Source organism: Thunnus albacares, chromosome 10 (assembly GCF_914725855.1).
Source record: "Thunnus albacares chromosome 10, fThuAlb1.1, whole genome shotgun sequence".
Lineage (NCBI taxonomy): Eukaryota > Metazoa > Chordata > Actinopteri > Scombriformes > Scombridae > Thunnus > Thunnus albacares.
Window position 1 is genome coordinate 34,549,555 of NC_058115.1, and position 24,636 is coordinate 34,574,190.

At 39.7% G+C, this 24,636-nt stretch overlaps 1 protein-coding gene and 1 long non-coding RNA gene across 2 annotated transcripts; both read left to right on the forward strand.

Annotated features, from left to right (window-relative positions):
• The first annotated feature begins 6,059 nt into the window (after positions 1-6,059).
• Positions 6,060-9,861, forward strand: LOC122990075. The gene is made up of 3 exons (XR_006405246.1): positions 6,060-6,148; positions 9,503-9,550; positions 9,824-9,861. It is a non-coding gene; the product is annotated as an uncharacterized LOC122990075 (long non-coding RNA).
• A 252-nt stretch (positions 9,862-10,113) lies between these two features.
• LOC122990127 (NLR family CARD domain-containing protein 3-like) lies at positions 10,114-24,151 on the forward strand. The gene is made up of 9 exons (XM_044363247.1): positions 10,114-10,178; positions 10,262-10,381; positions 12,448-12,526; positions 12,688-12,916; positions 13,054-14,854; positions 14,970-15,143; positions 16,564-16,737; positions 23,346-23,392; positions 23,547-24,151. The coding sequence occupies exons 1-9, from the start codon at positions 10,114-10,116 to the stop codon at positions 24,104-24,106; spliced, it is 3,249 nt and encodes a 1,082-aa protein (XP_044219182.1). The 3' UTR covers positions 24,107-24,151.
• Positions 24,152-24,636: the final 485 nt, after the last annotated feature.

Here is a 24,636-nt window from a genome sequence, read left to right on the forward strand (position 1 = left end):
TGTTTTGACCGGTGTTCAGCGCCGCTAACGAAGCTCCGCTAATTCAGTGAAGAACACGTTTCATTTCCTGTAAAGTCTTCACAATAAAAGCCTCCTGTTATTTAGTCATTTAAAAGCTTTTATATGAAGCAGTAAAGCAGGAAATGTTGGGTTTGCATCAGCAGTTACTTTACACAACTCTGATACGTAAAGCTGACCAATCAGAACAGAGCGGGCTCATGGGGAGGCGGGGCTTAAAGAGACAGGAGCTGCCTGTTAGAGACAGAGGCTGAACTGAGGGGCTGCATAAAGGGCCAGTAGAAGATAAATAAGGAGTTTTTAACTGTGAATCATGCAAAGCTGCTCTAGTGGAGTCCCACAATGACTCTGTGTCAGTTTGTGGTCGTCTGATTTTTGCTGATATATTTATTAATAATGAACGCGCCACTAAAGCACAATTAAAACTGGAACAATTCAGACCTGAAGGCAAAAACCTGCATCATTACTGCGTCTTAACACGCCGTCCTGCAGATTCCCAATTCTATTTCTATCCAGTTATATTATACTTACATGGAGAATATTCCTAAATAAATGTTTTTTATTACATTGCTAAAAATATATGAAACTGAAGTCGCCTCCTCTCCTCTTTCTTTCTTTTTTGTCTCCATGAAATGTTGCAGAAACCTGACGTCATCTGCAGCGTCCTGCAAAAAACCAAACAGTCATTTCATCAACACTGAATTCATCAAAATCTGACTTTTTGACTTTTGTTTAACTGGATAAAAATGTCCATAAAAACTGGATACGGACGTGATCTCAGCTGAGTGATTAATGCAGTAACACTACCTTTAAATCACATTTAAATGTACTAAATTTCAGATTAATTTATCATATAGACTCCAATGTAAATATTGATACCTCAAATGTAGATATATAGACTGAAAAACAGAGATACAGTATGTTTAATCAGAACAAACTATGAAATATAAATAATTAGTCTTTTCTTAAACAAACTGGAGCAAAAGCTGCTGCTGTGTTTCCTGTTTAATATTTTAGTTGTTGTGTTTGGTCTGTTTTGGGGTCAAATAATCAGCCTGAAAACGACTAAATGAAGAAATTACAACTTCACACTGTTTGCCTGAAAACTCTGAAGTTTATCCTCAAAGGACAAAGTCGTATTCAGGAGGTCAAACGTCTAAATTTAGTGAATAAATCTTGAGATTGAGCAGCTGAATGAATCATTTTAGGGAACAGTTTTCCTCCTGACTCCTGCTGTATGAGACTCTGCAGGTTTTTGAAGGATAGAAATGAGGATTCAGGAGTTTTCTGGTTGTCAGAAACATTTGATAAAAACATGAAATGAATGAAACCGTCAACCCTGCCGGTGCCTTGCTCTGTCCATGAGCTGCAGCAGGGCGGGAGAGCTGAACGGTGTCGGAGCTGATGGATAATGTTGGACAGTAGAAAGTAAATAAAAGAAAACTGAGAGATGGAAAGTTTCAGTGAAGAGAGGACGGTGCAGCACTGAGCGGACGCTGTGATTGGCTGAGAGGTCACACCTGAGGACTTTCACATGTTTGACAAAGAGACATCGCTGTTGAAGCTGATTGGAGGAACAGACGGACGGATTGTGGATTCAACAGAGACTGAAACTGCTGAAAACTGATTCTTTGTGCCAACATGTAAAATATCTTTTTATTCTTTTAACGCCAAAAAACTTCTGAACAGTTTTCAGTCTCATCAACCAGATGATGCACATATTGTATCATAAAATGGTAAAGTATGTTTATTTCTAATATACTAATTGCAAGAACAGAATGTTATCATGATTAGAATATAGAACTTACTGTATACAGTCAGTATTTAGTTTCAGACTCTGCAGTGTTTCCTGTGAGGCTTCCTGTAAATCTGCTTCTCTGCAGACTTTACTTGGAGTTTTAACCCACAATGTAAATGTGTTGTGATGTGAATGAGGTGAGAACAGTTCAATTCTCAACACAGAACACATGCACAGATCAGTGTTGCACTTATAAAACTTTTAGAACCTGAGATATCGTCTTTTTTTATTCCAAACACTCTTCTTCCTCATTAAACCTGGTTCCTACATTACCCACGATGCACCTGTACAGACTGTGATGTGTTATACTAGTAGCATGGAAGCAAATCATCGTCATAATCATTTGAATTATATCAGCAACTGAATAATAAATATTGACATTTAAATACCACTAAATATTTGACTTTGAAAACATTAAACATAAATCATCATGTTTCACTTTGTCAAATTCTCAATAGTCACTTTCAAACTTTATTTTCAGTATATATTTATTTTAAATCAATTCAGATCTAAAAATTCAAATCAAGTCACGTTAAAAAACATCAATCACATGATCAGGTCGGGAAAGCAAACGTCTGCTGTACATGAAGGTCATATAATAAATCTATTTTAAGGTCTGAGGAGCAAAAAAAAATCTGAATTTAAGAAAATAAAAAACACTCAAAATAAAGTTTTTGAAAGTGACGATTGAGTGAAATTCAAACTATATAAATTCAGAAAGATTGTTTTCAAAGTCAAATATTTCGGTGCAGTAACTTTAGTGGTATTTAAATTTCAACATTTATTATTCAGTTGATGATATAATTAAAATGATTATGGTAATAATTTGCTTCCATAAAGCAGCAGCTGATGTATCCTGCAGCTGCTGCCTCAGCAGAGATGAAGAACTCCACACCTCAGATCCTTTTACTTCTCAAACTTATAGTCTTCAACCCCAACCCACGCGGTGACATCATCAGTGACATCATCAAAAGGCTTTCTACTGGAAACACGCTGAGGTGGAAAGTTCTGCTCTTCTGTTTTATCAGTATAAAGTAAAAAACCTGCAGTTACAATAATGAAATATTTATAGTAGAGATCATAAAATCATGAAATAACATAAAAGTCTTTTAGAAAATTAAACATGAAACGTTTTCACTCGTATGAACAGATGTTACAAGAGATTTATCACCTGGAATAAAACAAAGTTTCTACTGGTTGTAATAAACTGAAATCACATTTGTGTTTCTGATGTTCGTCAGTTATTCGTCTCTGATGAGACGAGGCTGATTTAGTGGAATATAACAGCTGCAGTACAGCTGTGCATCACTGCAGCAAGGTGAGACGTTCAACCACCAGAGGGCAGCAAAGACCAGAGTTTCAGGGGTTGATAAGTTATTCTTTAATGTGAAACATGTTTCTCTTCTGATGACGTGATTTGATTCAACAGAACATCAAACACTTGAGTTCATTAAAGTCTCCTCCACTCAAACATGTTGTTCTTCTTCTTGACTGTCATGTTGTTCTTCTTCTCTGTTTCTCTGAGCTCACCTTAAATCTCAGTTTAACACCTGCAGGATGATGACGTCACAACCAGTTTGGAGCCAATCGTGGTCCAGTATGCGACTTACACAAGTGTGATGTGGAAACTTGAAGCCTCCAGAGCACAAACACTGAGAATGGACTTTACAGTGAAGCAGTTCAACTCTGCAAACTAAACATATTTAAATATTTACACATTCTGGATGTTTAATGAAGGATGAGATGTCATTTGAAGAATTTTTAACTAATAAATTAATCTTTTTTCATGGAAAACCGACATCAGACACACATTATTATTCCAAGCAGAGTATTTTTATATTCTTAAAACATGTGCGGAGGATCTTTAAAGTTCAGACAGTCTGTGACGACACAACTGACCTCAGTTAAAGTCCGTTTTGATTTTTTACATCGACTGTAAAACTTTTTTAGGTTTTTGTCAGAGCGACTCAAAAATGATGAGTTCTGATGGTGTTTATTGATCAGATTGATCGATTGGATTCATGTTCTACAGACACACTGTGAGATACATAATCAAAGTCTAAAAATACATCAAAGGAACTTTACAACATATCTGATATACTGTGTAAACTTTGTAAATGTGCATCACATAAGATAGATGATGTGGTTCAGTCAAACTGCTGATGTGAGAGTGGAAGAACAAACTGGTTTTAATGGTTTTAATGGTGACACGCTGTAAAGAGACAGTTTGATTTCTGATGGTGAATTAAAAGACTTTGTTGTCATTGTGTTGTAAATATAAATATGTTTAATAAGTGATTCTCTTCACAGCAACACTGTCTCTGTATTTGAACACTGGTGGAGTTTATTGATCCACAGAGAGCTGCTGAGGCTCAGTGACACCACTGGATCTGATTATTTCAAACATCTTCATTTCTTTTTAAAGCCTAAATGTTCCTGTTTTCATGTTTTAAAGTGTGAGTGAAGCAAACAGCTCCTCCTCTGACAGGATGTGATGCTGTGAGTGAACAGCAGGTGGCAGCAGACGCTCATGTTTCTGTTCCTCCAACACTTCAGTTTCACACAGTTTATATGTTCAGAGGTGGAAGAAATAAAACGCATCCTTTACTTTAGTAAAAGTAGTAAAACTACCATCAAATAATCCTTTACAAGTAAAAGTCCTGCATTCAACAACATATTGAAGCTCTGAGAAATAAAATGTAGTGAATCATGAAACAGTTGAGTGCTTCTCTCTGACATGTGGAGGAAAAGTAGAAGGTGTGTCCACCAGTCCTCCCATAACACAGTCTAACTGGTCCCAGTATGAATCTAACAGTGGACAGACTGGTTTGATGATGGTGTGTGTATATTCAGTATCTATATGTTGTACATTATTCTATAAAGCTGTTTCTCTCCTGATTGTTCTGGAAACTTTCATGTACATGAAGGATGATATTAAAATATATTTTGCTTTCATAATCTGCTTTTCTCTTGTTTGTCTCTTTGTGAGTCAAATCAGTTTTATTTATATCACCCAATATCACAAATTAGCCTCAGGAGGCTTTACAGTCTGTACAGCAACACAACATCCTGTCCTTAGACCCTCGAATAAGGAAAAACTCCCTAAAAACATTTAATGTGAAAAACTGGAAGAAACTTCAGGAAGAGCAACAGGATGGACAGACATACATTAGATGTTGTGTGAACAGAACAGAACCAGAAATACAAATTACAGAATACAGAATGGAACAGGATAACAAAATTATATTGGATTTATAATATATATGAAGAATGTGATATACGAAGAGGATGAAGAGCAGCTTCCAGGTGCCACCAGAGCAGAATAGGACCTGAACCACGCGACCGTCATCACCATGGAGACGTGGCAGGAGGACAAACTACACATGCGTACAGAGGAGACTCACATCACACCATCACATACACAAGAGAAGAGACAAGAAAAGACATTATTCACACAGGAGAGAGAAGGATAAAAACATCATTCAGAGAGAGAGACACGCGGTGAGGCTGAACTCCTGCAGGATGGAGAACCAGATCCAAAACCTCCAGAAATGGCAGCGACAGCAGGGAAGCAGAGCAGGTCTAGGATGGGTTCTGGTCCAGCTAGAGATGGTTTAGAGATGTGGTGAGAGGACAGGAGGAGAGAAGAGAGAGGAGCTCACAGCTTGGACGTTCATGAGTTTGTGGAACAAACAGAAGCTTAGAGAGATGCAATGTTTATCAGGACAGTTACAATAATCAATAATCTGATCAGCAGGATGACACTTAGTAAATTCACTGAGACAGAAACCGACCTGTCGCACAGTACAAGCTCATGAAGGACTCAATTAAAGGCAACTAATTGAAGGTTAAGGCACAAAGATGAGTTTTAAGTTTAGTGAGGACCAACCTGACTTTCACACATTTTCTTCTTCTGTCCTCATTTCTTCTTCGTGCTGTTTGAAGGTTCAGACACTAAACTGTAAATGAGTTAAAATGTTTTAAAATAAGGAAATAACAGCAAACTACTCAGAACTCACATGATGTAACATTTAAAAACATCAGCACTAAATTATCTATAACTGTTGATATTTAATGATGTAAAAACTTAAAAAAACAGCTTTTGATCTGTTGACATCCTGCAGTTTGTGTTTGTACCACCAGAGACGCCACATCCTCTCTCTCTCTCTCTCTCTCTCTCTCTCTCTCTCTCTCTCTCTCTCTCTCTCTCTCTCTCTCTCTCTCTCTCTCTCTCTCTCTCTCTCTCTCTGGTATTTCCTTCTCTTTTTCTTTTGGGAGTTTAGTTCCTCTTTATGTTCTCGTTGTGTCGCAGCTTCTTTTCTCCGTCTAAAGGTATTTATTGTAACTTTATTGTGTTTGTATTGTGACAGTTTTCACTGTTTGACTCTTGAATGACTCTTTGTTCATCTTGTTAGTTTAGTTCCAGTAGAAACAGCAGAAATCTGTAGTTCAGAACTCTACTAACAGTCAACACAAATCAACACGGTGGAAGTTTTCCTCCATTTTAGTGTCACTGTTCAAAGTGTCCAATAACAGCTGACAGTACTGAGTCAGTGTTCACAGATCAATAACTTCCAACATTTGTCTTCTTTATGGAGAAAAACAACAACCTGCTCTGTCTGTATTAGTGACAGCTTCAAGTTCAAATAACTTTATTTGTTGTTTACAAGAAGAAGAAACACAGAGAACACATGTGGGTCACATGCTGAGTAAAAATAGAGTTACAGTCCATAAAAAGTACAAACATAGAAGTAAAAACAGGTAAAAATATCTTAATCTACAACATACAGAGTGTGTGGCAGTGGTGGAGGAAGGGGTTAAATCTGTCCGGAGCTTTCAGACTCTGTGTGACGCTGATAGATGTGTAATGTAGCTCCTTTCCTCTGACTTTAATGAACAGCTGTGGCTGTCACACAGCAGCAGCATCCATACCAGTGTCTCCAGACTGGGAGACAGCGGTAACTTCATCAACTATTTAAACCTCCTGATGTGTGTTGAGATCTTACGATAGAATTATTAACTTAAAGGCTTTTCTGTACAGAAAACAGGTGACCTGTTACACACAGATTCCAAGTTTATACAGTGAAATCATTGGGAGCAAAGCGGCCGTGCTCAGGATGAGTCCAGCACCATCAAAGCCCCCCCACCTTTACAGTCTCAGGTTGATGTTCTCACCAACGTCTCTCTAAACTGTCCTCTGACTGCAACCAGCGAAAGGCTCATCTGAGTCTCCTTCAGTTATTACAGTTCACTCACAGCAAGAAGCTCAGCGAGGCTCTGCACACTGTTCTGCCCTGAGTTTGGCTAGAAGACTAAATCTATGTGATGAGGATTTATACAGTCTGTCAATGTTTGACTTTAGCTGTTCCAGGTTCTTTATTCCAAAGGTCAGCGCTGTACTGGGATCATATTTCTTTAAAGTCACTTCTGGTTAAAGATGAATTCAGAGTTGAGACTGTTTGTGAATCAACTGACATTTGAAATCTTCCTGCTGTGAGTTACAAGTTTGTTCTTCCTATGTTTGGTTTCCTGGTTGAAGCTGCTGATTAATTTCACCTTCACTCATCAGCTTGATGAAAATGATTTTCAGCATCTAAAGGTAACGTAAGCAACAGGTTTCATCATGTTTGTGTCAGCGGGGGTTAAAATGATGTGACACCAGTAGAGATGGTGCTAGTAGTGATTTATTATGTTGCTTTGTTGAATACTGGTGGAAGGTTTGAAACCTCGTTAATCCTCTTTGACTCTAATTAGCTTTGCTAACAAGTTGCTGTTTAGACAACAGAAACATCAGAGGAAACTCTGGAAAAGCTTCATTAGTCAAAATTCAGCCTTTTTGGACTATTTATGATCTGATCAGTCACATGAGAGGTGGTCTGTGATTTCCAGGAAGCCAAGTGTGTGAGAGAAGCTGCTGTTCTCTTTCTTTTAACTGTTCTTCTGTCCTCACTAAGTGTTTAGTTACACAACACACTTCCAGTAAAGGTTGAAGACAGCAGTTTGCCTTTGGAGCTTTAATGGAGGAAAAATGTGAAAACAGTATCAAACAAATCCAATAATATTATAAATCCGAAAAAGATGAGATACAATAAACAAGAGTGATAACAAAGGTGTTTGTCAGTAGTTAATATAGTAGACAGATACAAGATTAAAAGTAAAAAGAGCAAAACACATAACAGTTAACCCAACAGTAAAAAATGACTCAAAGGGAATAAAAGATGCCTGTCAGAGTTTGCTCTGCTCAGTTTGAATGAAATGCTGGATGTTAGCATGTCAGTTAAACTAGCTGCTATAGAACTGTGTCAGCGTGGGTCACTGCTAACACACAACACCCAACTGAGACCATGTGCTGGCTGAAGAATAGTGACATCACAAACCTAACAAATGACCTTCAATCTACTTGTTTCAACAACTGTTGTATTTGACTGCAGTTGAGTTTCCTCCATCACTGGGTGTATTTCACAGCATCAGAGACAATAATGCAGGTCTTAATGAATGTTACCCCTGTGCCACACATTGTTCCACGTCTGCACTATTTTAACACTAATTCCAACAGTCAACCTTTCACTGTCTGTTGTTACTCTGAAAAATTACCTGCATATAACATGTAATATGTGCATCAATAATAATAAATGAGACTCAAATAAATACACAGCTGACACTGAGTGTTAAAGGCTCAATGTATGATGCTGCTGCTTTTCATAAATGAATGAAATAGATTATTAATAATATGCTGTTTAGTTGTGTTTAATGTTGAGCAGTAAAAGTAAACCATGTTTTAATAGATGTTCTGCAGTGAATTTATTGTTCATTTAACAGTAAAATGTGCTGCAGTTATATTAGGAACACTGTCACTAGCTAGCAAGTCAACAACAGCTCACCAACCTGACAGATACACATTTTATCAGCTTTCAACACGTCACTAACTGCACTTAAACACAGTCATGTGATTATGTTCTGACAGTTTGACATCAAACGAACTCAAACGGTTTCAAACAGTCTTGAGTTTGTTTGTGTAAAACATTTTATTCATTGTCAGAGAAGTTTAGTGTCAGTATGAAGGGTCGCCCCATTCAGTCACCTTTAAACTGGTGCATGTTTTAATAACCAGTATCATGCTGGTAGAGAGGGAGACTTTGTTTCACAGGGGGTATGGTTAGTGATTAACAGCTAATAAAAAGTCAAAATAATATATTCCGAAATCTCTCTAAACTATATCACAGACAAACTGTTGAAAACATCTTTTCATTGATCATATTCGGTATTTTAACCAAGCTAAGAGCTGCAGCAATAGAAATTAAAGTTTATGTTGCTGCCAAACCTTCATTCAGTATCTTTATACTATATTAATATAAAATCAATGTCACATCATTGAGTCAGACAGTTTGTACTCTCTTACTCTGCCTGTTTTAATATTTACTGTAGATGATATTGGTAATGTGCAACATCAATGTTCAATGTTCCATAAATTTAACCATTAATCATGGAAACGTCTGCCCTTCGATCCTTACAATCTGTAAAAGTCTAAATTCAAAGTAAATAAATGAAGTATCATTCAGTACAATCTCTAATTAAAACAGCAAGAAGTACAAATGACTCCATAGAAAACCAGAGTCCTCAGACTGATGATGAAGGACTGATGAAGGAGAATCAGCAGCAGTTTCTCTCTCTGTGTTTCCTCTGCAGGTGAAGCTACAAAGACTCTGTGACTGGATGTGGATCTGAATTCACCTGGTGAGTATTTTTATTTCTTCTGCCTCACAGCTGACTCCACCAGCAGCTCATCTCCATTAAATGTGCTCTATAGTGGTAAATGAAAAGCCAACAGAGAACTGGAACCTTCTGAAAGTAAAACATTAAACATTAAACCTCAGTGGAAATGAAGAATAATGTCTTACTTTGATGCCATCTGGTGGTTGAATCAAGAATGATGCCGTTGTAACTGCAGTGCTGGTGTGATGTGCAGCTTGTTGTAATGAATGAGCTTGTTGTTGTGTTTGTGTGAAGGTGTTTCTCTGCTATGGATCAGTGTGAGGACAGAGAGGAGGGAATCCCTCCCTCTAAAAGCTCTCTGTGTGGGGAACATGACAGCCAGACCAAAGCTCAGAGGTGAGATGAGGATCTCTAACTGTCCATCACTGTTCTCCACTCACATCACTCCACCATCATTATTCACACTCAAAGCTCTGTGTGTGTTGTGTTGAAGAACAAAGAAGAAGCACAGACCAGACTCTGCTGGACCTGGACCTGGACCTGGACCTGGACCTGGACCTGGACCTGGACACAGCTGTGTTTCCATGAAGAGTGACTGGTCCATGGATAAAGGAATATATTTTAAATCTGGACAACCTGCTGATGGAAGGTCAGAATGTAAAGCTGCAAAGACTGAACAGACTTTTCATTTCTATCCAACATGCACATTTATCAGAGCTGTTGTTGTTTCAGGATCCAACAGCAGAGACCAGACTCTCCTGGACCTGAACCCAGCTGTCTGTCCTTTAAGAGCGACCGGTCGAAGGGACATTTGATTAATTTTAAAGGAGGACGTCCATCTGCTGATCAGATGTAAGCTGTAACTGACAGTAAACATCGCGTTATGCTAGAAAAGAACTGGTTTGTGTGACGTGTTGTCCGACCACGTCAGTGAAAAGCCGGCCGTCATAGAGAGGGAGGAGACGTGATAATCATTTAAATATGGAGATAACAGATCACATGTTCAGACAGTCTCTCCTGGAAGACATTCATGGTGTTGAACTCAGTTGTTCATATGATAAGTGACATGATATGATTTATTTATATATTACAGACATAAAAAAACATGTTAAAGTGAAAACACTCATTTCCAACATAAACCACCAAAAATTAAATAAAATAATAAACATCCACATCGTAAAAAAGTACAACAAGGGCGATTTGATGGCTGACGTAAAAATGGAATTGCAGATTTCAGTATAAACCTGTGACCATGTTCCATAAATAAGTCCTGACCTGACTTCTATAAGTTCCTCTCATTTTTAACAGCTGGATGTGTAACAGGAGGCTGTTCCACAACACGGCAGCAGCTTAAAAAAAGGAACTTCTGGCTACATTATTCACTGGAGGGACTTTATATGAACACACACTGGCCCTGGTGTTATAGCCATGCTGACTATGTTCCATTGTTATCTGTGAAGTATTGAGGAGCAAACCCATTGATAATGTTGAACATATGATGCAGCTTCTGTTGTTCTACTCTGAGCTGTACTGGCAGCAGTCCTACACTTCTGAATTCATCACCAACATGAGTTAAAGAGGATACATCTAATAAATACTGAATAATATTATTTTTGCATCACCTGCAGTTTGTTCCTAAATTTAAATGTCAAACCACTGAACCAATCAGAACAGGCAGAATCAAACTGACGCTGTACCAATGGGGACATGACAAGTTTCTTAACAGAAAAGTTAAAAAGAGCCTTAGTCTGTAAAACAGGAACTGAAGTTTGCTGCCACTCTTAGATAATATTTTATCAACAACAGATTCACAGGACAGTGACTGGCCCAATATTATTCCTAAGTATTAGACATAATATAATAAAATTTCAGTTCCATTACAAAAGATTTTCAATGTATTTGTTCTTGACGTCTTTGTTCCATACAGGATTGACTCGGTTTAACCCAAATGTATTGAAAGCTTGTTATCTATGAGCCACTCTCTCATACTTTCTGATTCATTACTAAGAGTTGTGAATTTCACTGACATCATTCCCAGATACCAGTAATGTAGAATCATCAGCATACAGCAGCAGCATGCATGTCACAGCAGCTGTCGTATCATTTATTTACATAAGAAATAAGAGGCCTTAAAATAGAACCATGCAGCACCACACATGTAATATCCTGAGGTTCTGATAGAACCACTTCAACATCACAGACTTGAGTTCTTCCTGTAATATAAGAAATAAACCATTTTACAGCAGTATGTCCAAACACCATACACTGTAACTTTGACAACAGTACAGAATGATTCACAGTCAACGGCTTTCTACAAGTCAGCATAATTTCCTTCATCAAGGTTTTGACTAATAAAATCAAACAAATGAATCAGACAGGTGTCAGTAGAGTCTGCTGCTGTAAAACCAGACTGAAGCTCATACAACAAACTGTGTCTGACTAAATACTCCTCAACCTGCTCAAACACAAGACATTCAAAAACCTCAGACATGACACCTGCCTACTTTTTCATTTACACACACTTGAATGTCATTTTCATACTGGGAGCTGCCCAGTTCAACCCGTCTGATACAAGCAGACACTGAGCACTTCCACTGGAGCAGCTGGAGGTTATAGCTGCCTTGCTCCAGGGCACTTCAGCGGTGTACAGTGAGGGAGGGAGAGCTGTATGGAGGGTTGTTCAGAGCTGTTGGGACTAAACCAAACTGACTGATGAAGCAAAACACTGAGCTGAAAGCTACAAACAGACTGAGCAGTTGATTCTCAGTGGGATCAGCAGGACTAGTAAAGCTTTACCACTACAGGGAGTCATCTGATTCTCTGTTCACATCCAAATATCACTTGATGGACCTTTAGCTTGTGTTTGTCTCTGTGTGGACAGACATAATGTGAGCTCATTCTTCATGATTCCTCCACAGAGTGGACCAGGAGAGCTCAGAGGTTCCCAGTGGTCAGTCTGCCCAGCAGCATCAACCACACCTGGACTCCATATTTATGGTCTGTACAAGTACAACAACTAATTTTACATCTATTCTGTTCACAACCATCTCCATGCTGCACTTTGTAGACCAGTGGATTGTCAGTCTGTCCTACATGGATCTGATGTTTGCTTCATGATTTCAGTTTGATTGTGTCATTCATATAGTATTCTGTTCCAGCACCTGGAGGAGAACATCGTCATTTTTGTGAAGAACGAGCTGAAGAAGATGCAGAAGGTTCTGAGTTCAGATTACCCAGAATGCTTAGAGAGTCAGAGGGAGGGTGAGGCGGTGTTGGACAGTGAGGAGGAAGAGCAGAGGAGGAGCAGCAGAGAGGCATTTCATAAGATCACACTGCACTTCCTGAGGAGAATGAAGCAGGAGGAGCTGGCTGACCGTCTGCAGAACAGTAAGAGGATTTATATAAAAATTTAACATGCTGACTAAATGAGACATTAATGATGGAGGAAAATATTTTTATAGTCTTTTGAAATATTTACTAATACTAATTTATTCATTGATTCTGTTTCCTGTTTGTTCATACAGAATCTCCTGATATGTTTAATCATAAACTCAAGTCTAACCTGAAGAAGAAGTTCCAGTGTGTGTTTGAGGGGATCGCTAAAGCAGGAAACCCAACCTCTCTGAATCAGATCTACACAGAGCTCTACATCACAGAGGGAGGGACTGCAGATGTCAATGATGAACATGAGGTCATACAGATTGAAACAACATCCAGGAAAACAGACAGACCAGAAACAACCATTAGACAAGAAGACATCTTTAAAGCCTTACCTGGGAGAGATGAACCAATCAGAACAGTGATGACAAAGGGAGTGGCTGGCATTGGGAAAACAGTCTTAACACAGAAGTTCACTCTGGACTGGGCTGAAGACAAAGCCAACCAGGACATACACTTCACATTTCCATTCACTTTCAGAGAGCTTAATGTGCTGAAAGAGAAAAAGTACAGCTTGGTGGAACTTGTTCATCACTTCTTTACTGAAACCAAAGAAGCAGGAATCTGCAGGTTTGAAGAGTTCCAGGTTGTGTTCATCTTTGACGGTCTGGATGAGTGTCGACTTCCTCTGGACTTCCACAACAATGAGATCCTGACTGATGTCACAGTGTCCACCTCAGTAGATGTGCTGCTGACAAACCTCATCAGGGGGAAACTGCTTCCCTCTGCTCACCTCTGGATAACCACACGGCCTGCAGCAGCCAATCAGATCCCTCCTGAGTGTGTCGGCATGGTGACAGAGGTCAGAGGGTTCACTGACCCACAGAAGGAGGAGTACTTCAAGAAGAAATTCAGAGATGAGGAGAGGGCCAGCAGCATTGTCTCCTACATCAAGAGATCACAAAGCCTCCACATCATGTGCCACATGCCAGTCTTCTGCTGGATCACTGCTACAGTTCTGGAGGATGTGTTGAAAAGCAGAGGGGGAGGAGAGCTGCCCAAGACCCTGACTGAGATGTACATCCACTTCCTGGTGGTTCAGTCCAAACTGAAGAAGGTCAAGTACGATGGAGGACGTGAGACAGATCCACAGTGGAGTCCAAAGAGCAGGGAGATGATTGAGTCTCTGGGAAAACTGGCTTTTGAGCAGCTGCAGAAAGGCAACCTGATCTTCTATGAATCAGACCTGACAGAGTGTGGCATTGATATTAAAGCAGCCTCAGTGTACTCAGGAATGTTCACACAGGTCTTTAAAGAGGAGAGAGGGCTGTACCAGGACACGATGTTCTGCTTCATCCATCTGAGTGTTCAGGAGTTTCTGGCTGCTCTTCATGTCCATCTGACATTCATCAAGTCTGGAGTCAATCTGCTGTTAAAAAAACAAACAACATCCCAGAAGTTTGAAACAAGAAAAGACAAATCTGCAGAGACACACTTCTACCAGAGTGCTGTGGACGAGGCCTTGCAGAGTCCAAATGGACACCTGGACTTGTTCCTCCGCTTCCTCCTGGGTTTTTCATTGCAGAACAATCAGAATATCCTCCAAGGTCTGCTGACACAGACAGGAAGTAACTCACAGACCAATCAGGAAACAGTCGAGTACATCAAGATGAAGATCAGTGAGAATCTGTCTACAGAGAGAAGCATCAATCTGTTCCACTGTCTGAATGAACTAAATGATCGTTCTCTAGTGGAGGAGATCCAACAGTATCTGAGTTCAGGAAGTCTCTCCACAGATAAACTGTCTCCTGCTCAGTGGTCAGCTCTGGCCTTCATCTTACTGTCATCAGAAAAAGATCTGGATGTGTTTGACCTGAAGAAATACACTGCTTCAGAGGATGCTCTTCTGAGGCTGATGCCAGTGGTGAAAGCCTCCAACAAAGCTCTGTAAGTACACAGACAGTTATTTATTCATTCATTTATTGAAAAGATATTCAAAGAGGAGAGAAATATAAATGTTTCATTAAATATTTTTTCCAATTGTTTATTGTTGTCTCTTCAGACTGAGTGGCTGTAACCTTTCAGAGAGAGGCTGTGCAGCTCTGTCCTCAGTTCTGAGCTCCCAGTCCTGTAGTCTGAGAGAGCTTGACTTGAGTAACAACAACTTTCAGGGTTCAGGAGTGAAGCTCCTATCTGCTGGATTGGCGAGTCCACACTGTACACTGGAAACTCTCAGGTCAGATCATGTTTGTCTCAACTGATAACTATAAATACCGTACAGTTTATTCAACGTCTCTCATGTCAGTATTTCTGAATCTCCTCTTCATCAATATTTTAAATATTACTGTGTAGAAAATCTGACATATGTTTCTCTACTTCAGCTTCATGTACTGTCCAGCACAAACATAACATCTTTGATTAACATGAAGAAGCTTGTCATGTTTTGATACCATGTGATTTATGTTACTGAATTACTTTTTATCCTGATTAATTGATTATTAACTGTCACATCTCTGGCTGGTTTAAAACAGATCACCAAAGATCATAGCCAGTTCTTTGAAGAGATTACATATCATCAGAGTTTAGACCTATTTCAACACAAATGTTATTTGTCTTCTTGTTTATTATTGTCTCTTCAGACTGACTGACTGTAACCTCTCAGAGAGAAGCTGTGCAGCTCTGTCCTCAGTTCTCAGCTCCCAGTCCTGTAGTCTGAGAGAGCTGGTGATGAGTAACAACAACTTTCAGGATTCAGGAGTGAAGCTACTGTCTGCCGGACTGGAGAGTCCACACTGTACACTGGAAACTCTCAGGTCAGGATTTAACAATCTGTTCAACTGATCACCATTTAAACTGTAATGTATATGAGGAGATAAAAACCTGGGCTTTTCTCTATTCAAGTTATTTTCAAACCAGTTATGTGTTTATAGTTTGTGAATAACTTTCTTTTTATATATTTTTATTAGTTTTGTTCTGTCTCTGCTGTTGCTGTTGAAATACCAGAGAGGAGTTTTAAGATCCAAAAACTGAATGAAGAACTTTGTAACTGGCCTAAAGTAAAACACACAGAGACAGTAATTCAGTGAACAGACTTTTAATAGTTATAGTTTCTTTTAATTTCAGAACATTATCTGTGCTGGAATGATAGTGATTTTTACTCACCATGGTGATATAACAGCGCATCCTAGCTGTGGTTAACCACCAATTAATTCATGTTTTGTTTCAAACAAACTTCAAACTCTGGATGATTCCTGAAACCGAATAGAGTCAGAAATATTTCCTTACTGTTTTTCCACAACATTCAGTCCTTATATGCCATATTAGTTGGGATTGTCCTGTATTCAACTGTGAGCATCTGTCACCTGCAGCTCTTCATCTAGTCAGCTCACTGTGGTTGTTTCTTCTTTTACTATTCTTTTATTTAGACCTATTTTTATGCAGTGACAAGGTAGCAGTCCCTAACATCATGTTCACTAAGGTTACAGGAAGCTGGAACAACTTCACAATAAAAGTGTTACAGTGGTTAGCCATTTGAATCGAAAAGTAGTGACTGAAAGTGTTAAGTTTAACTCTAAAGATCACAGAAACACATTGGTGATGACAGTAATAAACACATGATCTCAGATCATGTGACGTGTGTCATTTTGTGTCTGCAGTCTGTCAGGATGTCTGATCACAGAGGAAGGCTGTGCTTCTCTGGCCTCAGCTCTGAGCTCCAACCCCTCCCATCTGACAGAGCTTGACTTGAGCTACAATCATCCAGGAGCTTCAGGAGAGAAGCTGCTGTCTGCTGGACTGGAGTATCCACACTGGAGACTGGACACTCTCAGGTATGGACAGACAGGTGGACAGGTTTGTTAGTGTGAATCAGTTTAAACAGTCCCGGCATCTGTCCAGACTACAAACTGCTGAGTCTGAAAAGAAAGAGGGAAATGCTTTAGATTACAGCCCGCAACGTACAGTGTAATTACTCCATAGCTAGGTGTAATCTTTTGTACTAACGATGTACCAGTACAGTAGCTACCAATATATATTTATCACTGGTGGCTGGTGACTCAAAAAATGCAGAGGACAGGAGGAAAATCAACATGGAATCTTACAACAAACTGCATCATACTATATCATTGCCCCCCACCCAATGAAATCAGAGGGGTGGGGGGCAATTTTATATGGCAATAAAACAATTTGCTTTCAAAAAGAAAAACCCCTGAGTTGTGAAAAGGATGCTTCTTTAAACACATTTAGCATATACATATTGTTTCTAAACAAAGAAGCTCATTTTAGCCATGGAGTGGTTCTGAATGTGTCATTTTACCCACAAAGTGAAATTCAAATTTATAGTATTGTTCTATTGTGACAAGAGATTTATGTTCTCATCAAAAACAGACAACATATCACATGATTTACATGTGTTTCTTGTGTATTTTCTTAGTATACAGAAATATATAAAGTACCACAAAGCTTATAATGTGATGCAGGAACAGATCAGTGCTGAATACTAGAGAGAATGAACACTAAAAACATTCACAGATCTAAAAGTGTAGGTTCACATCAGAAATTATTAATGCATGTATCAAATACATGACTTACACACTCATATTTATATGCAGGACATACAAAACATAATCTACAAAGCTGACATGTCAACACTTGTTATTCTAGTTACTTTAAGCTTATTACTCAATATACGACTCAGCTTAAAAATCAACTGAAGAAATTTTCATAAGCAAGCAGCCACACCTCCTGCACACTCATTCACTAATCACACAACATCAACAGGTGACTGAACATTCACTCAATTAAAGACAGGATCAATTCCAAATGAATTAGTGAGTCTAGACAGCTCACTGTAACTTCAACAAGCAAACTACCTACAGCACATTATATGATCTCTGCTGCATTCTTGTTGTTCTTGAATTACCAGGTACCTATTCTATTATTACAGAGTATGTGCGACGTACTGAGCAATAATCTGGAAATTTGGGAAGAATTTAGAGAGAATTAATACTCGTTATTATTTAACTATTAGGTACCTGTTATGTTATTACAGGGTACAGTATGACCATAAAACTGAACAAAAATCTGGACATTCAGGGAAGATGGAGTGATGACTTCTTCAGCACTTAATAAATCTGATGTGATTTTATTTCAAAATGACCTTATTACCAATAAAACAGCCAAAACACATTGCTCCTTTTTCATTTTGGGATACTTAAAATAACTACAGGGTGAATTTGTGGGTTTACTTCAGAACAAAGGTCCAGGGGACAGTGTATTTTCATGGATGCTGTCGGCCTCTGAAGACTCTCTCAGCTGTCATTCACCTCACCAGCAAACTTCATCACTTGATGCTCGTTTATGGCATCTTGGCTCTGCCTACCATTGGCGGACAGAATTCACCCACCAAAGATGTCACTCACTTGTGTGTAAACACATGTTGAAGTCATTAAAATGTTGAAAGTTTTCTCCCTGGCAGTTGTTTTCGTCCAGCATTTGGAGTCCTCAAGGTGCAAGCTTATCCTTTCTTCAGCTCTGTGCATGGTCTCCTTTCATCCCACGAAATAAATATATAACTACAGCTAATATAAATATGGCTAAAGATAAAACATGAGGTATGAATCAGAACGCATATGTATGGTTCATATACTCTTCTGATTGCAAACTGTGTAGTTAATTTAGTTTGTTCTGCCATGTTCTGAGGCAAGTAAAGCTGTTTTCACATTGTCTTCTGTAGTTACAGAGTAAGTTATGTCGGTTGTTCCCCCCTTGTTACATTTAGTTACAGAGTAATTACAGGGTGTGCAGGCTGTCATCTAAAGCACTGATAGTTCCCCCCTTGTTACATGTAATAACAGGGTAAGTACAGGGTATGCAGCAGGGCCGGACTGGGAAAATCATTCAGGCTGGGAAATAAAGCGTGAAATATAGCCCCAGTCAAGTCACTTTTTAAGTGGGGGGTCTGAGGGTCCCCACCAGGAAAATATTATTTACAAAGACTTGATTTCCTGCATTCTGGTGAATTTTAGTGCATGTGAATAACAAACTAATGAGCCAACAACTGGTTAGTACAATGTACTGTTATGAACCTCAAATAAAACATTTTCTAATATCATTAGGCAGAACCAATAAAGAAGACGGTTATATCTTCAAATCTGGTTAAATTCTGGTGTTATATACTCCGATACAGACAGTAGATGGCGGTGTGGCTTTCAGTCTGTCTGGAAAACCAACGAAGGAGAGGAGTGATGTTTAACGTTGTGGGCTCAGACTGACCACAACTTTCTCTGCTAAAGAGCTCAGAAGAAAATACACAGCAGTGTTTCACATTAACTGACTGGACAGTGCTGGTCTGTAAACTCACAGCCCCCCCACCAGCACTCTTGGAACCGATCCATATTAAACGTGAACCTTGTAATCGTGACCGCTACACGGCTTATGTAAAACAAAGAGCTTATGCCTGCGGTATATTACGTTCACTAAAGTGTTTGTTTTTACCACCGACAGGTTCAGATTGTTGTTATAAGTGTGTGACAACATTATGAAGGATTTATATAGAGACAGAGCTGCTGTTAAAGGGTCAGATTGTTTCTGTTAAATCAGAGAAAGTTTAACCAGACTCCACTGAACATGTTCAATTATCTGCAAAGACAAGACTAATTTGACCTGCACTATCTAGGCAGGTCTATGTGCAAGTGCAAACTTGTCCATTAATACTAATTTCACAACCTAGAAAAGCGAGACCCTATATTACATTGTAAATGACGTCCAGCTAGCATGTGTGACAAGCTAACCTAACTTACCGCCTTACCTTCCCATGGAAGTTAGCTAAATAATGAAAGCACCGTTGTCTTTTCTGGCGACTGCTGTATATTAACATGTACTTCACTAGATTAGAGCATTCATAACATGATGTCAGTGAACTAAACTAATATGACCTTGGCTAGCATGTATAAGCCTGAGAAAATAACTTAGCATAGCAAGAGCTCTGCTCACCTCAATGTGTTTCTTTAGATTTGAAGGTGAATTTTTGAAAGCCAGTAGTTCTTTTCTTTGAGGCAGACAGTTGATTCCTGGAGCTTATATATTTAAACATTTCCTTCAAATAGGGCCAAGGGTGGCTGGAGTCAAGGGGCTCAGTCTCTGGGTCCATATTGAATGTCCAAATCACAACTGCTGCTTCCAAATGCGCGCCCTGCTGTCATTGGAGGCCGGGATAGCAGCACCTGATTGGTTTAAACCTCCGAGGCATTTTGATGACTGATCAATCATAAAATGTAATGAGGTGCATTTTAGAAATGTACTGGAGTAGAAAGTACAGATAATAGCTGCAAAATGTAATGGAGTAAAAGTCAAAAGTATGCTCTATATTTTTTACTTAAGTAAAGTACAGATACGTGAAAAATGTACTTAAGTACATAAACGAAGTATTTGTACTGCGTTACATTCCAGCACTGTTCACGGGAGATATCAGTGTTTATCCTCTGGATGGTGTCAGGATGGAAGTCTCTTCATGGGAGGATGGTGGAGATAATGATCTTGGAAGAGGGGAAGTTCTGTGTAGCTCTCTGTGCTACTCTCTTCATAGACTCTGCTACCCTCCCCTGCTGTAGTCTCAGGTCATTACTACCTGTGTGGATGATAATGTGGCTAGGTTGACCCAAGGTGGACTCAGTGAGCAGCTGGAGGGCGTTATCAGTCCTGGAGTACCAGAATTTATTAACTTTGTGAGCAGGAAAAAGCTGGTCCTCTTTAACACGTTTCCCATTTGAGTCTATTAGGACCACAATGTCAGCATCACTGGTTATCTTTACCTCTCCAGATGTTTTGCTAGGCCTGCTGGTAGTGGCCTCCCTTTGTGAGTCTGTGGTAGAGAGGGTGGGGGTGGGCGTTACTGCAGGTCATTGTGATGACCTGGTGTCAGTCGGGGTGGAGGTGGAGGTAGAGGGCTGTGGTTCAGAGTGAGGGGAGCTGTTGGTGGTGATGGAGGGTTCTCGTTGGTTTGAGACTCTGCAGCTGCTCCTTCAGGCTGAGGATGGTTTGCTCTCTCAGGAGCAGTTCCTCTCTCATAGCAGTGAGTTTTCTCCCTGTAGCCTGTCTGTCCTGCTGCAGCTCCTGGACCTCTCCTCTCAGCTCCTGCAGGGAGGTCTTCAACTCATTCCTCATCTGGCTGTATTGGTCTTTGAGCTGCTGTGTGGACTCAGTGGATGTCTGGTTGGAGAGCAGCAGCCCCTTCAGTTCCATGAGCTCTACTTCCTGCAGGGACAAACACTCTCTCTGTCTCTCTCTCTTCCTCTGTATATGTGTACAGACCTGCTAGAAGCCACTTTGTTGTTAAAAGTGTTTTGTGGATCCAGAACATGTTAAAAACACATCAGTATCAAGGTCAAGTACTGTAGTTTTCCTGGTATGTAGCCTGTCTATTGAAGTAGTTGGTGCCCCTCCAGTTTTTTACATATAAAAACGCTGCTGAACGTTGCTGAAGCATATTTACACAAACTATACAATCATAGCAAACACATAAATAAATAAACAATAACAATACAAGAGAGCATGGAGAACAATAGGGGCTATGGAAGGTAGGTAAGAGTAACATAAGATATAAACATACAATAAATGAATTATTAATGAATAAACATGAATTATTATCCATGTGGGTCTAACAGAGCTGTGGAGCTCATGGCAGCTGCTACAGATCTTGCTGCCAGTCTACAGCAGTCCTCCCTCTCTCCCAGCAGGACTGGAAGTCTCTCCCAGACACTTACATAGAGGAACTCTGGGAATATTTGTATTATTTCTGTAAAATATTGGTCTGTAATACTTTGATGTTGGTTGCAGTGAGTTAAGAAGTGCAGCTCTCTGGTCACAGTAAGAACACAACGTCTCCTCTCTGGGCAGCAGGTCTGTCTGTGTCTTCTTCCACTGCCAGGTTGTGTTCAGTCAGTCTGTGCTTAGTCAGTGTTCTTCTCAGTTTTCTATCAGACGCTGTGGTCAGGTAGGATGTCACAGTGTCTCTCTGTTCAGGGTTGCGTATGTTTCCATTTTGTTCTGGGATTTTGTTAGTTCTGTCCAGTAATCTCTGTGTTTTTATTTTTCTTTCATCATAATTTGGTTTGGTCTAATTTTCTGAGTGCATGTGTCCTGAAGCTGAGGTGGTCCTGGTGTAAAGACCTGAGTGGTTGATGTCTCTCTCCTTCTCTCTCTCTCTGTACACCGTTAGTAGAAAAGATTACACCATAACTACGGAGTAATTACACTGTACGTTTCAGGCTGTAATCTAAAGCGTTACCAGAAAAAGTGTCATTGTCAACATGATTTGACTTTGAGACGCCTGTTTCTGATTGGCTGAATGTAGCTGCTGTTCATGTGTAGCTCACCTGCACTCAAGTGATTGACGGTTGTGTTGCCTAGCAACAGCAAAGCACCTCAGTGTGATCAGGATCAGTGATGTCGTAGGGCTGCTCGATTAATCAAGTTTTATTTTGTCTTCCAACGATTATGAAAACAAGATAATCGAGATAAATCGATTATTCTGCCACATTCTGCTTCACAATGATGCTCTGGTTTTGTCTTGTGTTATAAATCCAGTGCAGTGAGACAGACAGAGCGGAGTCTTCCTCACAGCATGAATGTGTCTAAATTTAACAGTTAAATGTCATAATATTGTGAGACCTATGAGATATGTTGCCAAGACAACTTAAATATAAACTTATATTATTAAAAGTTTGGTTTTGCCTCCACTGTTAAGACTCTGTTATGACTCTGAAAAGTCTGACGGTTTTCTCTCAGGTAACGTTACATCCAGCACTGACACAGTGAAACAAACGGATCAGCCCGGAGCTCCACGGTTAAATAACATGTAATTGATCAGTAGGAGGTTTAATTTTCCCCGTAGGGCCCCGGTGAGAGGCGGCTCAGGGAGACGGCGGCAGGTGGAGGTGGTGGAGCTGCAGCTGCAGGCTGCCCGCATGGCTGCATTCAATTACCAACAGCAAGGATATTAGTTTTATTTTATTATTGTTGCTTATATGCTCAGTTCACAAAGTGTGTGAAGAGTTCATTCTGCTGACTAAAATACATTTGTTGGATCATAGTTAGTGTTTTTGTGCTTTATTGCTGTTTAAATGTAGGATATTATATGGCTATTTAAACATATGTCCGCTAGTTGTTCTATATGGCCGGAATTCTGGAATATTAACGGACATGTTGGCCGTCAGAAAAGTCTAGCGTCTAACCCTGGTCTGCATCTGTTATTGTTCAAGGAAATCCACGGTTAAAAAGACAAGTTGTTTTTTTTAAATAGATGCACAATGTTTCCAAAGTCAATGAGTAATCGTGTTAAATAATCGTGATTATGGTTTTTGCCATAATGGAGCAGCAGTAATATCATGTTTGTATGCTGAAAGAGAACGTGCTGCTCTGACCCCCCTCCTCCTTTCAGGCTGCAGCCTGCTGGAGTCCGATACTTGACACCAGGTCTGAGGAAGTGTAAGTGTGTTTTTCATTTCATTCATCAAAACAAAGCAAACTTCAAACTGTGACATCACTCATTCACATCCTACTGAGGATGAAGATGATGTCATCATCAAACAGATGATAGATCAATAACTGCAGCTGTATTGTGTCTCGTTCTCTCCATCAGATTTCTGTCAACTCACACTGGATCTAAACACAGCAAACAGAAGACTCAAACTGTCTGACAACAACAGGACGGTGACAGGTGTGGAGGAGGATCAGTCATATCCTGATCATCCAGACAGATTTGATTACTGGGGACAGCTGCTGTGTAGAAATGATCTGACTGGTCGCTGTTACTGGGAGGTCGAGTGGAGAGGAAGAGTTCGTATATCAGTGAGTTACAGAGGAATCAGAAGGAAAGGAGACAGTGATGACTCTTTGTTTGGATGGAATGATCAGTCCTGGAGTCTGACCTGCTCCAATGATGATGGTTACTCTGTCCGTCACAATAAGAGACAAACATCCATCTCCTCCTCCTCTTCCTCCTCCTCCTCCTCTTCCTCCTCTTCTGTCTCTAACAGAGTAGCAGTGTATGTGGACTGTCCTGCTGGCACTCTGTCCTTCTACAGAGTCTCCTCTGACACACTGATCCACCTCCACACCTTCAACACCACATTCACTCAGCCTCTGTATGCTGGGTTTGGGTTTAATCCTGGTTCCTCAGTGTCTCTGTGTGGTCTGTAGGAGGAAGAGTCTCCTCCTGTTAGAGAAACTTTCTCACTGCTGACCAGATAGTTCAGTCTGTACAGGATAACACACAGCTGATGGTATTTAGTACCAACATGATCTCTCACTGCTTGTAAATGTAAACATGGTTTCCACATGATTGACAGTTTGTTTGTAAAATGAATCAAATGATAAACTGAGTCCAGTTGTTGTTGTTTTCTGTTGTTAGTGTATTAGAAAGGCTTGAACTGTAATGGGATAATGGGAATGGGATCTTCACAATGTTTAGTTGTAGTTCTTCTAGTAGTTTCATAGTAACTGTGTTACCTGATTCCTTCACTTATTTAGAGATCACATGACAAATGATGGTCAGAACAACAGGCCTCCTATTGGCTGGTTAAATGAACACCTCTAATGGTGAAGGCTGAGGCTCAGCAGCTGGAGTGTGGCTGCTTTTATGCTGCGTTCATATCATATTGGAATGATGCTAATTATGAGATTCTGACTTGTAAATAGAATTCAGGTCAACATTCAAGTGGTAATTATGA

Coding starts and splice junctions, on each gene's coding strand:
- LOC122990127 (XM_044363247.1), top strand. CDS start 10,114: ATGAAGAGTGACTGGTCCATGGATAAAGGAATATATTTTAAATCTGGA. Junction 10,382..12,447: donor CGTCCATCTGCTGATCAGAT/GTAAGCTGTAAC, acceptor ATTCCTCCACAG/AGTGGACCAGGAGAGCTCAG. Junction 16,738..23,345: donor TGGAGACTGGACACTCTCAG/GTATGGACAGAC, acceptor TCCTCCTTTCAG/GCTGCAGCCTGCTGGAGTCC.